The sequence below is a fragment of the Diachasmimorpha longicaudata genome, chromosome 3 (genome assembly GCF_034640455.1).
Source record: "Diachasmimorpha longicaudata isolate KC_UGA_2023 chromosome 3, iyDiaLong2, whole genome shotgun sequence".
Lineage (NCBI taxonomy): Eukaryota > Metazoa > Arthropoda > Insecta > Hymenoptera > Braconidae > Diachasmimorpha > Diachasmimorpha longicaudata.
The window spans coordinates 9,301,829-9,315,942 of NC_087227.1; the positions used below are offsets into that span (position 1 = coordinate 9,301,829).

At 40.1% G+C, this 14,114-nt stretch overlaps 3 protein-coding genes across 4 annotated transcripts in view; 2 read left to right on the plus strand and 1 right to left on the minus strand.

The window, feature by feature from the left end:
- Positions 1-74: 74 nt before the first annotated feature.
- On the minus strand, positions 75-4,537 carry LOC135160831 (uncharacterized). Of its 2 annotated transcripts, none has more exons than XM_064117878.1 (3): positions 4,142-4,537; positions 2,267-3,351; positions 75-2,036 (listed from the first exon to the last, which is right to left on the minus strand). In XM_064117878.1, exons 1-3 carry the CDS (start codon positions 4,296-4,298, stop codon positions 261-263), a joined length of 3,018 nt encoding a protein of 1,005 aa, XP_063973948.1. In that variant the 5' UTR covers positions 4,299-4,537; the 3' UTR covers positions 75-260. The 2 variants fall into 2 exon arrangements, with proteins under 2 accessions (XP_063973948.1, XP_063973947.1); XM_064117877.1 differs by having other exon boundaries at positions 75-2,039.
- A 41-nt stretch (positions 4,538-4,578) lies between these two features.
- LOC135160841 (FMRFamide receptor) overlaps positions 4,579-14,114 on the plus strand; it is a 52,821-nt gene continuing 43,285 nt past the window's right edge. The window contains exons 1-2 of the mRNA XM_064117909.1: positions 4,579-4,830; positions 5,266-5,365. The gene's annotated coding sequence lies outside the window, so the exon portion shown is untranslated. The remainder of the gene's footprint in view (positions 4,831-5,265; positions 5,366-14,114) is intronic.
- LOC135160245 (uncharacterized) lies at positions 8,877-12,874 on the plus strand. The gene is made up of 7 exons (XM_064116573.1): positions 8,877-8,915; positions 8,960-9,283; positions 9,742-10,398; positions 10,910-10,975; positions 11,057-11,146; positions 12,478-12,527; positions 12,736-12,874. Exons 1-7 carry the CDS (start codon positions 8,877-8,879, stop codon positions 12,872-12,874), a joined length of 1,365 nt encoding a protein of 454 aa, XP_063972643.1.

Below are 14,114 nucleotides of genomic sequence, written 5' to 3' on the forward strand. Positions count from 1 at the left end.
GTGAAACTCAAAAAAAAAAAATTCTGAATAATAATGAAGACAAGCAACTATTCAGTTTCCCTTCGCCACCCAGTGGACGAAGTATTCCACTCCCTCCGAAACTCCCTTTGAATTTTCAATTCCAATAACATTCAATAACTCGTGAGAAACATTCAACGTACCAAACTTAATATCCAAACCAAAAAACAAAAAGAACAAAAAAATATAAACTTTGTACTTTCCTCCTCAATTCTGCTTGAGCAAGAGAGCCTTGCAGCCCCTCAAAACTTCTTGTACGAGCACGAGGGTCCAGGGGTCTCCTCAGTGCACCGGAAGCCACAGGTCTCCTCACTCTTTACCTCAATCTCCGCCGACACCTCCACTTCAAAATTCTCCCTTTTATCGTTTCCCTCTTCAAAATTGTATGGTCCAAAAACTGGAAAATTCTCAAAACACTTGGCCCAGTTCTCCTGCATCTGCTTTTTCTTGTGAGGCTCTTCTTCGTCTCGCTCGTCCCTCCGCCTCTTCACGGCTTTGTAACAATGGCTGGCCTCGGTCTCCCTCACGAGGAACTTACCCTCGGAAAACCCAGTAGCCTCACTAAGCCCTTTAGCCTCATTCAGAAGATCCCGCAGAAGCGAAGCCGTCTCGATGCTCTGCTTGCTGGACCTCGAGCTGTCCTCATCATCGAAAAAGCGGATCTTCCTGGAGGTATCACTGGCCTCCAGATCCCTGAGCTTCTCCTCGAGCTCCCTGGAGGCCTCCTGCAGGGCAAACTCCGAGTAATTCGTCTTCTCCAAATCATACTGATCCTGCACAACAGGGGTCGTCGTCAACGCCCTCATCTGGGAGAGGCCCTCAGGATAATTCTCATGTGCCTCTGATTTTGCTATTGTCTCGATGGTAGTGATCTTCGAAGCCTTCAGGGATCGATCTTCCGACTGCAGGACCGCGTTATCAAGAGAAGAGAAGTTGTTGGGGGTTATCTCCATGGGAATACCTGCCTTATCGGCGATTTGAGTGAGACATGGGGCTTCTTCCTCAGTGGAATCATCGGTCAATACGTTGCCCATGCCATTGGACTGGTTTCCAGCATCCAGTGGTCCTGCAGGATTGCTTTCTGAGATATCTGCCTTATCCTCTACCTGTGAATCCTCTGATACTTTACCAACAACCTCCATTGATTCCTCGGTCTCCAACCCTCCAGATGGTACATCCTCATTAAAATCATTATCCTCTGAATCATCTTGATCTTCATGAACGGTTGAAACGTAATATTTAATTCGTTCATCAACGAAATGTTTGGCAGTGAGTATTCTCCCTTCGTCTGAAGTGTCGAGTACAAGATCCGAAGTCTCCTTGGATTGATTATTTATGAATTCAGTTGCTAGTACGTTAACGAGAGGTGTGAGAACAGGAGCTGACGCGTCCCCTCTATTTTTCTTCGTTTCTTCGTCACCTTTCACGGACGAACCGGTGCACGAAATGTTCATTGATGGTCTAGTAGTTGTGGGAGAGCTTGAGGAGAGTTCTACTTCCATTGATGAAGAACCACTCACTTCGTTTATCTGAGCTCCCCCTGACGAATCAGCCACCCCAGAATCGATGAAGGAGTCGTCACTACGGCTGACTGTTGTAATCACACCTTCCGGTTTGTCTTCGGGGATGAGAGAATTGTCGAAAGTCGAGTCGAACTCTTCAGTCATCATTGACTCACCCCTGGACATACTGTTGAGGCTCATTGTGTCTTCGGATTGGACGAGGGATTCACTAGCTGCCACCAGACACGAATCGTTCACGTCGTTCTCGGTGAATAGCTTTTTGACTGGAGGGATATCATCAGTTTGATTCAAGAAACTTTCTGAAGACAGACAGTTGATGGACGTATCAATTTGTCCAGTACTTGGCGAAGGATTATCACAGCTCTGAAAGGTCTCCTGGGGTGTGTCAATGGTATCTATCACTGTCACCTTCACAGCTTCTTTCACCTGAACATCAGAATCTCCCTGAGGATCGATAACTCCACCTTCTGCAGGAATTCCCTCGCCAGTCTGTACCTTCTGCAGAAACGAAGAATCAGTATCACATTTCTTTACTGTTGAAGGGACTTCCCATCACAGTTAAAGAATAGTATGATTACTGATAGCTCAATTTCCAATAAATAATTAATTAAATAATTGAAAATTGCAAGTGAAATTTTTTTGTTCATTAAGCACTACTGAATTTTGGAAAAATCATTTTTCAAATAGTCATGCAGACGTCAATAATGAAATAATGCGGGACTCACCTTCTGTACAACAGACGTCTGCACAAAAGCTCTTGCCTCCTCCTGCCCCTCGACGTGATCAGTATCACCAACTAATCTCCTCTGACTTTCAGGTGCCCCCGAAGTCCCCTGACCCTCAGAACCCTGTTGACCTTCTGCAGGCTTTCTCGTGGGTTTGAGATTGAACTTGTGCTTGACATTCGTTAAAAACCTGAAGTCGTCTCTCAGGGGCCCCACACTTTCCCCCAGATGATCGTCAAACGTGACGAACCTCTCAAAGGTCACCCCAGTCTGCAGTCCGTCCCACTCTGGGTACTGGAAATCCGTGAAGGGGTCGTCATCCCTGAATTTAGTTCTCTGGAATCTGACGATTATTGTCTCTCGGGGGAGTTGAAGCCACGCGTTCACGAGGGTCTCAGAAATTTCTTGCGGTGTCCAGTGTTGAGCTTCGGGTGAGCACAGCCTCGAGACGTAGGATTTACGATAGACCATTTTGATGGAGTGCATGACGTCCTGGCGGAGAGGCTTGAGGTGTGATGGGAAACGATAGGGGAGAAAGACAGGAAGAATGTGAGTCAGACGCACCAGCTTAAGGACATTTATTCGGTTGCGATTCATGAAGAGAATAATCACACGATTGCTCTCAGCTATTCTGCGATTCAACATGAAGAGATAGGCACTGAGAATCTCGTCGGAAATTCTTGATAATTCGTTCTGAATGTACGTGTAAGTCTCGTTGTCCTGAGCTGGATAGGGGCCACAGACCAGGGGCTTCTGCTTCTGAGTGGCTGTGGCGTTGCAAACCAGGAGCATCGTCGTTTGATGCATCGCTGGGGTCGTTAGCTGCAGCTTTAGGGTTGACATGTCTACTGGGGCATCTGGGACCTCGTCAGTCTCCAGCTGGGAGGAGGGGAGGAAATCTGTGTACATTGTCAATTCGTCCAGGTGGTACTGGTCCTCGTAGCTGTACTGGTTTATCAGGCCACGGATCATCGATATCCAGGTCTGGTAATCGTCGAATATCGGACCAATACCCTCGCAGAGGTTCGTCGTGAAGTGGTAACGCTTCAGGAAGAGCGTTAGCCAGGACTCCGAGCATTTGAAGGCTGAAATTATTTGGGAGAGAGGCTCAACCAAAGGTTGTGCAGTCGTTTTGAAAAGTATATTAATTATAAATAATGGAAAATGTGAGAAATCACCACTGAATTCGTGTAAAATATATCCACCATATATTGAAAGCATGATATTGAATCCGGTGAACATTTCCGCACAGATACAGACACATATTTCACACATCGGAAGATGGATCTTCCGTTGGATTTTATTCAGAAGTGACCCAGAAATCGATAATTAATGGCACATCTGGCCCCGATTTTTCATTTCCCAAAATCATTAATCTTTATTCTTTCCCTGAATATTTATGGATTATAATAATGTCTGCATTCTCGTTGGTTTCACCCAACGAATCCGTTGGCTACCGGCATTTAGCCAAAATGTTCAAAGCTCTTGTACCAATTTACATGGCAAGTAAGCACTAGATTATTCAATATTTAACAATTGAGTGGTGAAAATTGATTTGCTCTAAACTTCATTAGACGTTCCATCTAGTCAAAAAATGCTCTGTTGTTTACTTTCGATTCCCCTGGTCCTCGTTCTCGTCAAAAATGGTACAACTTCACTTTGAATTAATTAATGAGAGATTTGATTGTCCAACATTGCCCTTGAGGAACAAAATAAAAAGGGAATTCCCCACTTCCTCAACGTAGTTGAGAAATTCTCAAGAAAATTTTTGTCTGCAATTTTGTCAGCTGTCAGAAAAATCCCCGTAAGGGATTGAGAGCTGTCATTTTTGTTTTTCTTCAATCTCTCATTACAATTAAAAAATTTAGTACTCACACGTCAGCTCAAAATGCCTGACGAGCTCATTAGCCTTTTGTCTCAGGATATCCCGGTCCAGGAGTCCATTGGTAGCATGCTGGATGCACAGCCACTTCAACAACTCCTCTTTCATCACATCAGTTATTTTACTCTGCGATCTCTTTCTCCCCGACATTATCTCACCACCAGTTACAACTTTTTCATGAAAATAAATAAATTAACGCAGTTGCTGTGATATCTAGGACCCGCAGACAGATGTCTACGGTACGTGTGACGTGTGAGGAGTCGATCGTGAGAAGTCGATTATTCTCTTGTTCCGTGCGTTCAGAAACAAAGGACCAACGCTCGAGGGTAATCGTCGTTGGTGTATCTATGCGTTAGGACTTTCGGATGGTTTCCGAACGCTCTTTCGTCGCCAAAAAAGTTTTTGTTCCTTCTCTTTCACGCTCAGGCGAAATTCCGGGAATGTACGGTTGACTCATCCATTTGTAAACAAAAAAATCTAAATAGTGTCGGACATTCGAGGCGAGTGATTAGTGCGAGGGATAGAATGGGTCGTGATGAATTCTCAGTTTGTTGGACGCCATTATTTTTATTGTCCCATTGTGATTATCATTTAGTGAAGTGGTGAAGGGGTGCATTGTGGGGAAAATGAGTGGAAAAACGGCTTGCAGAGCAGATCGTGTCGATTTTGTTTGTTATTTTGTGTAAGTAAACATTTGTCAAGTTTGGTGGACGCTTCTATTCGAAATTTAGGCAGTTGGATAAAAAGTTCAATGTCGTTTTCTCATCAGAGAGCTTGTGCCTAACATGAGACGACGATCAAGGTCCAATCTAGTTTATATTTAAGTTGATTAACATCTACCTAAATCTTGTATTGGGAAGAGGACAAACAAAATTTGTCTAGCTGCATCATCAATAGTTCATGTCCTGATGATGCAGTTGAGATGAATCAGGGTCCATTAGAGGCCTAAAAAAGCCCTTTTGAAACGACAAAGAAACCTCGAATTAAACTTGAAGCCCCTCCCCTCCGCAATAATTATCCCGTTTATCTGGAGTAAATGATTTGACTGATTACCCTGTTACAAAAATTCTTCCCCCTCCTTTCGTCAATTAATTAACCTTTAATCTTACTTCCGCAGGTGCACCACAACAGTTAGTCGACGCAACCCCTTCGTTGAGACCTCAATTAACAAGACCAATTACCGATAAAGGAAGTTGCACGGGTCGTACTGTATATGAGTGAGTAATATCAGATTTTTTTTTCTTGTTATTGATACGACAACAGACGTCGATTAATAGGTATCGATTTAGTGACACAGCCGAGTGAACCTCGCCCAGAAGATCGAATAAAAAAAACTCAACGTAGAATTTTCCCACGTCACAGCTGAAAATCATTTTTTTCAGATTTATTGCGAGTTATAACGAACACAAATCGCTGCAACTATTCCCCTCGATTCTTTTTTTTATTCACTAGCCCGTGGAGCTGAACGTAGATTCATTCAGATGTATCTCGTGTCCATTCCCTCCCCAATTAATGATCCTTCGATTCGCAATTGAATTCTCCTTTCACGTGCTCGTTTTTCTTTATATTTCGATGAATACAAAATACAGGGGTTGTGAGGGGAAATTATTGGGTCATGTTGTTGGACTCTATAACGAGTTTTTACGGATCTGTACATTCTCATATTTTTTTATTTGCTAGTACTATTCTAGCATCAATAGACAAAAACGTAACTCGCAATCAAATTGATTTCTGTACTTACCGAATTGATATGGCATCTGCTAATAATTAATCGACACTTTCCTTTGTTCTTATTTTTAATTGTTGGAAAAATTTCCTTGGAAGATTTTTCAATTAGTTCCTACTTTTTCCTCCACTTGATTTGTTGATTAGACGTGATCTTAACGCCTGCTAGAGTCATCTTTCAACTCAAATATGAATATTTTCTATCAGACACCCCCGTCCATAATTAGCTCCTACGGTTTGATACCCACGTTGCTCTCCTCCTCAACTTTGTACATTCAACTCTTGATTCTCTCGAATCATGCTGAAGGAGCGAAAAAAAAATCGATCATCATAATAAAGAGTCGCAGAAAATTGTAACATGAATCATCCAATTCTCCTCTCCCTTCCCCTCAATTTTCCGGAAAATACCTCGAGAAAATTGAGGTTTCAGCGTGATGGTCAAGGTGGGCGTAAGACTTCCCGGGTACTTGAAAAATGACCGCACCTTAATGGCTCCGGAGCCATCCGGCGATATTACAAGAATCGATGCGTTGCTCCCTCAGCTAAGCATTTTGACAAATTGATCTCTGCAGTTCTTGTGCCATTATTCTCATTTCACCAACTCCAGAGATTCATGCATCAATCCCTCGCATGTGTTCCATTCCGACTTGTTCAATAAGAGACAAATCAAATGGCTATTCGTCAAAACACCAATCAGTACATTGGTAATTGCAGCTGTCGAAGTGAGAAGTTCTCACAGCTTTTTTTCCTCCTATTTGCGAATTTATCACTTCTATTATTTTTTGTGGCACATGAATTGTTGCGTCTGCGGGGGGGGGGAGGGGTGCGACGTGGATAGATGAAGAGACCTCAGGGTGGAGTATATTTACGAGTGTGTACTGAGTCGTTGCAGACACGAAAGCTCCTTGTACGAAAATTTGAACATATTCCCGAGCTCTGGGGAACGGTTCATAATTGCATCCTTGACTTTTCTATTTATCTCGTCGACACCTTATGTTTTAAAGATGTACTAGGGAGTGAGTCGCTTGAGAAATTGCATTTCTCCAGCGAAAAGCTCTTCTTCAATGATTACAAAATTTCCAAACGTGAGTGATGAAATTGTTCAGTGAATTATGGACCGTTAAATAATTTTGAAGGTAAGACATGTATTAATATTTTTTCTTCATCAGTGTATTTATTTAGCAGAACATTTCAAACTTCCTCAAGTTTATTGGAGCAATATTGTACAATGATTTTATTATTCCTAAAATTTTAATCATTTATCTGAGTATAATATTAGACAGAATAATAATTTTTCGCCAAATGAATATGAATTCAGAGAACGTTTTCTGCTGTGTAAATTGCGGCCTACGCTAAACTGCAAAATATCATTGGAATATCCTTAATATTGTCCCTTTCATCAGTGAAATAAGACATTTGAAGAGGCCGTCACGTCTATGAAAATGTCCACTCGCGTCATAAACTCCAAATGTGTCTAGCCCCGATGAAAATTTCATCTGGCATTCGTGATGAATGCCAACACATTTCTGGGCCCACCCAGCAGTCAGTCTTCCCTCAATTCACTGTTCATTTCATCAGGATATTACCATGACCAAGCTATTGTATTACAACGGATAGACGAACAGTGAAACTGAGGGCTCTCACTGAAAGGTGATATTTGCATTCACTAATGTTCAGGTAACACGACATTTCCGCATTGTTTCTCCATGGATTTTCCCTGGATGTAATCCAGTTCTGTTCTTATTGAAATGAGGGGAAAACCGGTCATGAATTCACACGAGAAAATTCATTGCGAATCTTGTGGAAAGTGATAGAACAGGTATCAGTCAATTTTCCTTATCTTGTTGAATGTCTTCATCATTTTTGCTCTACCCCAGGGCTGTCCCTCATCAGGTGAATACATTAAATATCTCAGGACTTTGTTTACTCTCCTCTGGGTGCTAGGAACAGGGTGAATCTGCAAAAATATGAATCTGCACATTTCATTCATGTTTATCTAGGGAGGACAGATAAAAACACAGCCCTGTGTGTCCTCATGTACTTCAATAATTCATTCTACATGACGTGGAATAATATTTAACAACACGTAACCAACCAACCTCACGACATGCATCGAACCGTGTAATATTGCTTGTGTATTGTGCTTGAAAGCTGGTGGGGAGTGTACGTTTACTTAGTTTTATCCACGACATGACGTAAAGGGTACGGGGAAAATTGAGAAACAGGGGTGAACCACGGAAACACTCTGAGGAAAGTGGAATAAGTTGCGAGGTGAGTTACATGCTCAGAGCTTTTGTCGGAATATGCGATATCAAATATGGAAATGGGCTTGCTTGGTGGGAATGTTATTCTAGCGTAGGGTAAATCTCGTCAACTATTCGTTTTTCAATTTATCCCATTAAATTGGTGAATTAAATCTTTTTAATTCCCAGAATAAATTCAACATGAACATTTTTAAATATTTGAGAAAATGTTCCTTAATTTGCTTAATTTGTAATATTTTCTTTGGAAATATTATAGAGAGTTGGCTTTGTTTCTTTAATTTTATTTAATAAAATGTATTTTTCAATTTGATTCATGGACGTGACCTCTTCAAAAAAATTCATGAAACTCAAATTTGTATCAGGTAAACATTAGCTCTCCCCTTCTAAAAAACATGTTTTCCAATTTTTCATGTTTTCAGTAATCACAGCAATTCGTTTCCCGCCACTTTTATTTGTTTATCTAGTTCTCTTTACCTCAAAAAATCGATAAAACCTCGTCCTATTGTACAATAGTTTTGTATCGTGTGATAACTAATGACTCTAACACGAGTAGCGTGGGTTCACAACACCTAGGCAAATCCTATCAATTTATTGTCCTCTGTAGAGTGCTATCCTCTTGAGGTTTAATACTACACGAGGGTAAAATCCATGGTATCACTTAAACTCGAGATCTCCGCTGCACATTACGGCATTTGTTCGAGAAAACCTCTGGACAATTAATTTACTCATTGTTGGAAAAATGGCACAACGTGTCCTCAATAATCTGATAATAATTTCGGTTGGAATCGAGGGAAGTGCTGAGCTTTGAATATCTGCTTGCAGATATTTTTTTCCACAATGCAGATACGGAGGGTTGGGTTCCTGGGGGGTACTATCAACAAAACCAAATCGAGGAAGCCCACGGTGATTTATCGGGGACCGGAGTCACCACTGTACACCGCAGTCTGTCCCTTCGTCTACGTGTTCAGGATATTTGGGCTTGCACCTTATGAGTTTGCTGATGACATTCTCGTTCCCTCCTGCTTCAATGCGATATTCTCGTTCATGGGGATGGTTCTTTATTGTTGGATTATCTATGGGGTATTGGCGAGTTTCTATCATGTGGATAGGGGAAGCCCCGTGCTTGGTCATACGGAAACTGTCAAGGTAAATATTTTCGTATTCAATATGAGGGGATTTTTTTTTTTAACTTCCGGCCAGGGAGAATTTATCTCGGTTATTTTTTTCGATGAAAAAAATTCTCGTGAATAAATATTGACATTTTTCTCGGAATTCACTTGTGATGAAGATAATTCAATGTGGAGATCGTGCTGTATTTCTATTTTTTCCATATGAATTACCTCTATAAAATATAGATGAGGTGTTTATATGGAACTGAGGTCAACGACTGATGCTCAGTCTCTGGAGAATGTTATTTTGGAGCTGTGGATTTTTTTTCTTTGTTTATTCGTTTTCAAAGATTATTAAAAAATTGGTGTGACTCTATCTGAGGATTTTTGGTTCAGATACTTGGACTATTCATTAATAGTTGTCGATGGTTAACGTGACAATAATATTATTTTATCACTTTTTCTGGTAAATTACCTGACAACAATATTTTCCAGACAACTTTCAATTTCTGCGTTGCACTAATGGATATCGTCGTAGCCCTGTACTACCGTAGTGAATTCACAAAAATATGGAATTCTATTCAAGATCATGACGACAGAATTAGAGAGCTTGGGTATAAAAAAAATGAACGAAAGACAACGATCTTCGTGTGGACAAGCCTAGTCCTGAGTTTTGTCACGTGTATATCAATCAATCGTCTGGGAATGAGGGCTTTCATTCAATCCTGGTGGGACAATATCTCCTATCTCCTACCGTACATCGGCACATCAGTGTCAGTTGTGAAGTTTTCTGGAATTCTTCTGCTACTTGGTGATCGATTTTATCAGCTCAATGAAATAGCGAAGGAGAATATTCCAGTTAAACCGAGATGGATGAATATAGTGCCTGTTGTGAATGCCAGAAACGTCGAGCATCTGCACGACAATCTGATGGTGTTGGGGGAAAAACTCGAGTCCATGTACTCGTGGTCTCTTATGGCCTGGGTCATAAACTTGAGTTTTCATCTGGTCTTCAATCTTTATTTTATTATTGATTGGATTCTTAAGCCTGAAGTTATATGGGCGCCTGTCTTCTGCTTGCTATCATGGACAGTAGCTTTTGCTGGGCAACTCATCTTGCTCCATTATGCATGTGATTATGCATCTCAAGAGGTTAGAATAATAAATTTTTCATAACATTATTCATTTCCGGGGATTTAGGGAGCATCAGTGGGTTCTGAGCATTTTTTCTTTCACGGGAAAAATAATTATTCAAATTGATTATATTACTCATTGAATTATTTTTTTAAATCTAGAAAACACCTCTAAAAAGTGTGGAAAACCCCACTCATTTGATATGAAATACCTCATATCTATTTACTCCCCTTCAAACGTAAATTCTCAACCTCTCGAATAATTAATCCGTCGAAAAATCAACACGTAAAATAATTTTTAGTGCTATTTTCCAATAACCTACTGTTTTCCAATCATCGATTCTCTTCACAATCTCGAAATTCAATCCTCAATTGTATGAATTTGCAACCCCCGGGGTTTCACTAAATCTGCCCGATATACGAGACAACAAATACCACCGGAATCTCCGGAATTTTTCGATAAAAATCCAGAGTCATTAATTTTTCGTTCGTCTATAATCGACGTATTGATTCGATGAATTTCATTCCAGGCCAGCATGATGGCTTATATAATGCTCTCATGGAAGCGATGGTTGTGCACACGCAATGGAAACTGGGTAATCGTTGCAATGATTTTATTTACCTTCAAATAATTAATGAGGGATGTCGATACTTTAATGGGAATCTATCATGCACAGGTTGTGGAAACTTTGATGCATTTGCGAAATCGAAGACTTCAGTTTTCTGCCGCTGGGTGCTTCGATGTCAATCTATCGTTATTGCGTACAGTGAGCAATGTTTTTCTCCACTTGATTTTATTTGATTTTGTCGACTGCATTTTTTCATTTGCATTTGATTGGATTTTATTTCATTCTTTTTATTTTCTTTGCTCAGCCAAATATCAAAGTACCATTAGCCAATATTATAATGATATATTTTGTGGCAAAGGACTCAGCACATGAGTCTCACCCTCTTATCGAGCTTTTAAATATTCCATTCACACTATGAAAATAAAAATTGGAGAAGCAAAACTCGTGGTATAGCAGGAAAAGGAGAACAAAGGGACGTATAGGTTGATCCTGATCCTGATAGATTTATTTAAAAATATTCGTACACTTTCAGAACATCCTTGCAATTTATACAATAAAAATAACGTTGGCTATTAGCAGTAACTCTGGATATGACCCAGAACATGGAATAAAAAAAATAGAGACAATCGTTCTAGTCTTCCAGTCATGAAAAAATCCTAATTAATTTTGGAGAGGGCGAGGGTCAGTGGTGGGTTCATTTAGCATGGAATACACCAGGCACCCTGACATTTGACAATTCCATTTCTAATATTGAAGGATTCATGCTAAAATTCTAATAGAAAAATTCCCCAGCATCCTTTTTCACCCATAAAAAAATCCAAATTGGATTCCATAATCTCTCTCCCTACATGGATACACCACCGAAAAATGAGAAAAGTTATTTGTCTTCTCCACCCCAAGTTAAAATATTACTGCAGCATAAAAATATTTTTCTTGAATTACCCAGTAGAGGAGCCTCCCTTGCATCTCTTACGATTGGAAATCCCTCGATTTCTCTCGGATAAAATACAGAATTCATTGGTATTATAATCAGAAATAAATGCGGATATATCCGAAAATGTGGAACTGTTGGAAATACGAGGAAGTGTATCGGGATATAATATCTCTTTCGTATATGTGAACGGATTTTCTTTCGGGATTATGGGATAAGCTTGAGTGGAACTGAGATTTAGAAGTTCGTGAAGGATTACAGGTGGAAAAATATTGTCTCCCAAAATACAACGCAAGTTTTACCCCTAATTTTGTTTGAATTGCTCGAGACACCCGAGATTATTCACGACAAAATCATTCCAATTGTTGGGGGAAGTAGATTATTATTCTCTCCCTTTTGTATTATTTATTAATATCATCTGAGTGAATGAATTTATCACGTACATTTTATTATTTTCCTTTTTATAAGGAAACCTCAGCAAAGATAAGTGTTCTCAAATATTATCTTCAGTCTCGTTTCACTCAAAATTCATTGTTCATTCGTTTATTCATAGCATTTAAAATGTTCCACATAAATTGTCAACCCTCTTCTTCCACAGATAGCAGCCCTTTTGACGACGTACTTAGTGATACTCCTTCAATTCGAGTCGTCAGACTGAAAAGGCCCTCGAAAAGTAAAACAAATACCAGAGGCATGAAAGAGAAGTGCTGTTGAGTGCCATTCATCACCAGCCAGTCTACCGCGCTACATTGTAGACGTATAATAGTGCAAAACCCTCCCTCTACCTCGTGAATTTACGAGGGCCGGTTGAATTTTACATCTGTTTTCTTTACAATCCCGGGCATGGTTGTGGCAGGACTTTATTTTCTTTCTTCTTGTGGCAGTCAATGCTGACATCCTGGTTGCATCACGTGCAGACTCTCCTTTTTTTTACTCCCAAAGGAATTAAACACGGATTTAAAAAGCGTGTGCTTGCAGCATCGACCTTGAACTGATTGTGAGTGACGGGAATTGTTCCTGAGTCGGGCTGTGCTTTTAATTATTCACTGGAGACTGGGGAAATCACGAATTAACGTGGTATAGATTATTTTGTGAAGGAAGATTTTTAAGAGATTGGGTTTTTGGGGACATTGGAGTGATTCCATTACAACATTTGCTGTTCCACAGCTCATGTTGAGAATCAAGCACCTGTGGAGCTATCCAAGACACTTTGTACGATTGGGATTCGAATAAAAAGATAAAAAGACATTGTACACGGTTAACTGACGACGAAAGGGTGTATGTACCAGAACATTGGAGTTATAACGTGGCTGGGTCACCTCTTCGATGGACGTTCGCGTCAATTTTCCACGCCATCACCCCGGAAAATTGCCTTGGTTCTCTCTCCACCAGGGGAAACTGATATTTACATCTCTCTTTCTTACTCTCTGTGGAAAACATGAGCTTTTTGTATTTATATGACACATGAGACGCTTCGAAAATTCAATAAAGAAAGGGAAAAATTATACGTTTAGCCTCTGAGTTTTCTGTTATTCTTTCCCTGGTGAATTGATGCCATGGAATAACAGGGGGCCGGGTGATTATTGCACAGTATGTGCGCAGATCGGAAGGTAGTTGGTTAACTCTACAGTTCCAGGGGGAAATACCACGTCTCGTGAATAATAATGACTCTCATATTTTAGTCTTATTCTGAGATAATCTAAATTAGTTATTTTTATCAGTTTCGAGGGTATCTGCGATGTCGTGGATTAAATTAGTACTTTTAAAAATCCTCCAAGGGTCACTAAAACTTCGCGTTTTAAGTATGAATTATTGATCTTAAATCAAAGTCAAGGGTATTGAAGAATCTCCAGGTGCGTTATTTTCGACTCTAGAAGAGATTATTTCAATGAAAAAACAGCAATCAAACCAAGGAAACAAACCACCAGTTTATTTGTTTGCAAAAAAATGGAACAAAATAATTTCTCTATTTCCTCCCCAGAATTTTCGAATACATTTCATCCTTTATTACCGTAAAAGAATCATAAGAATAAGCTGCACGAAAATGTTATTTTTTAATTGAATTTATGAAATAAGAGTTGTCTCTGGATTTTCTCAGACAATTTTATTCATTATGTTCATCACGTCGTTCATGTTTTCTTCTTTATTCTCTTCATCCATTTCCTCATGTGCTATAAAGTGAAGGAGGAAAATGCCTGGTGTGACCCTCAGCATCTTAAAGGCTCGTGGTGAGGG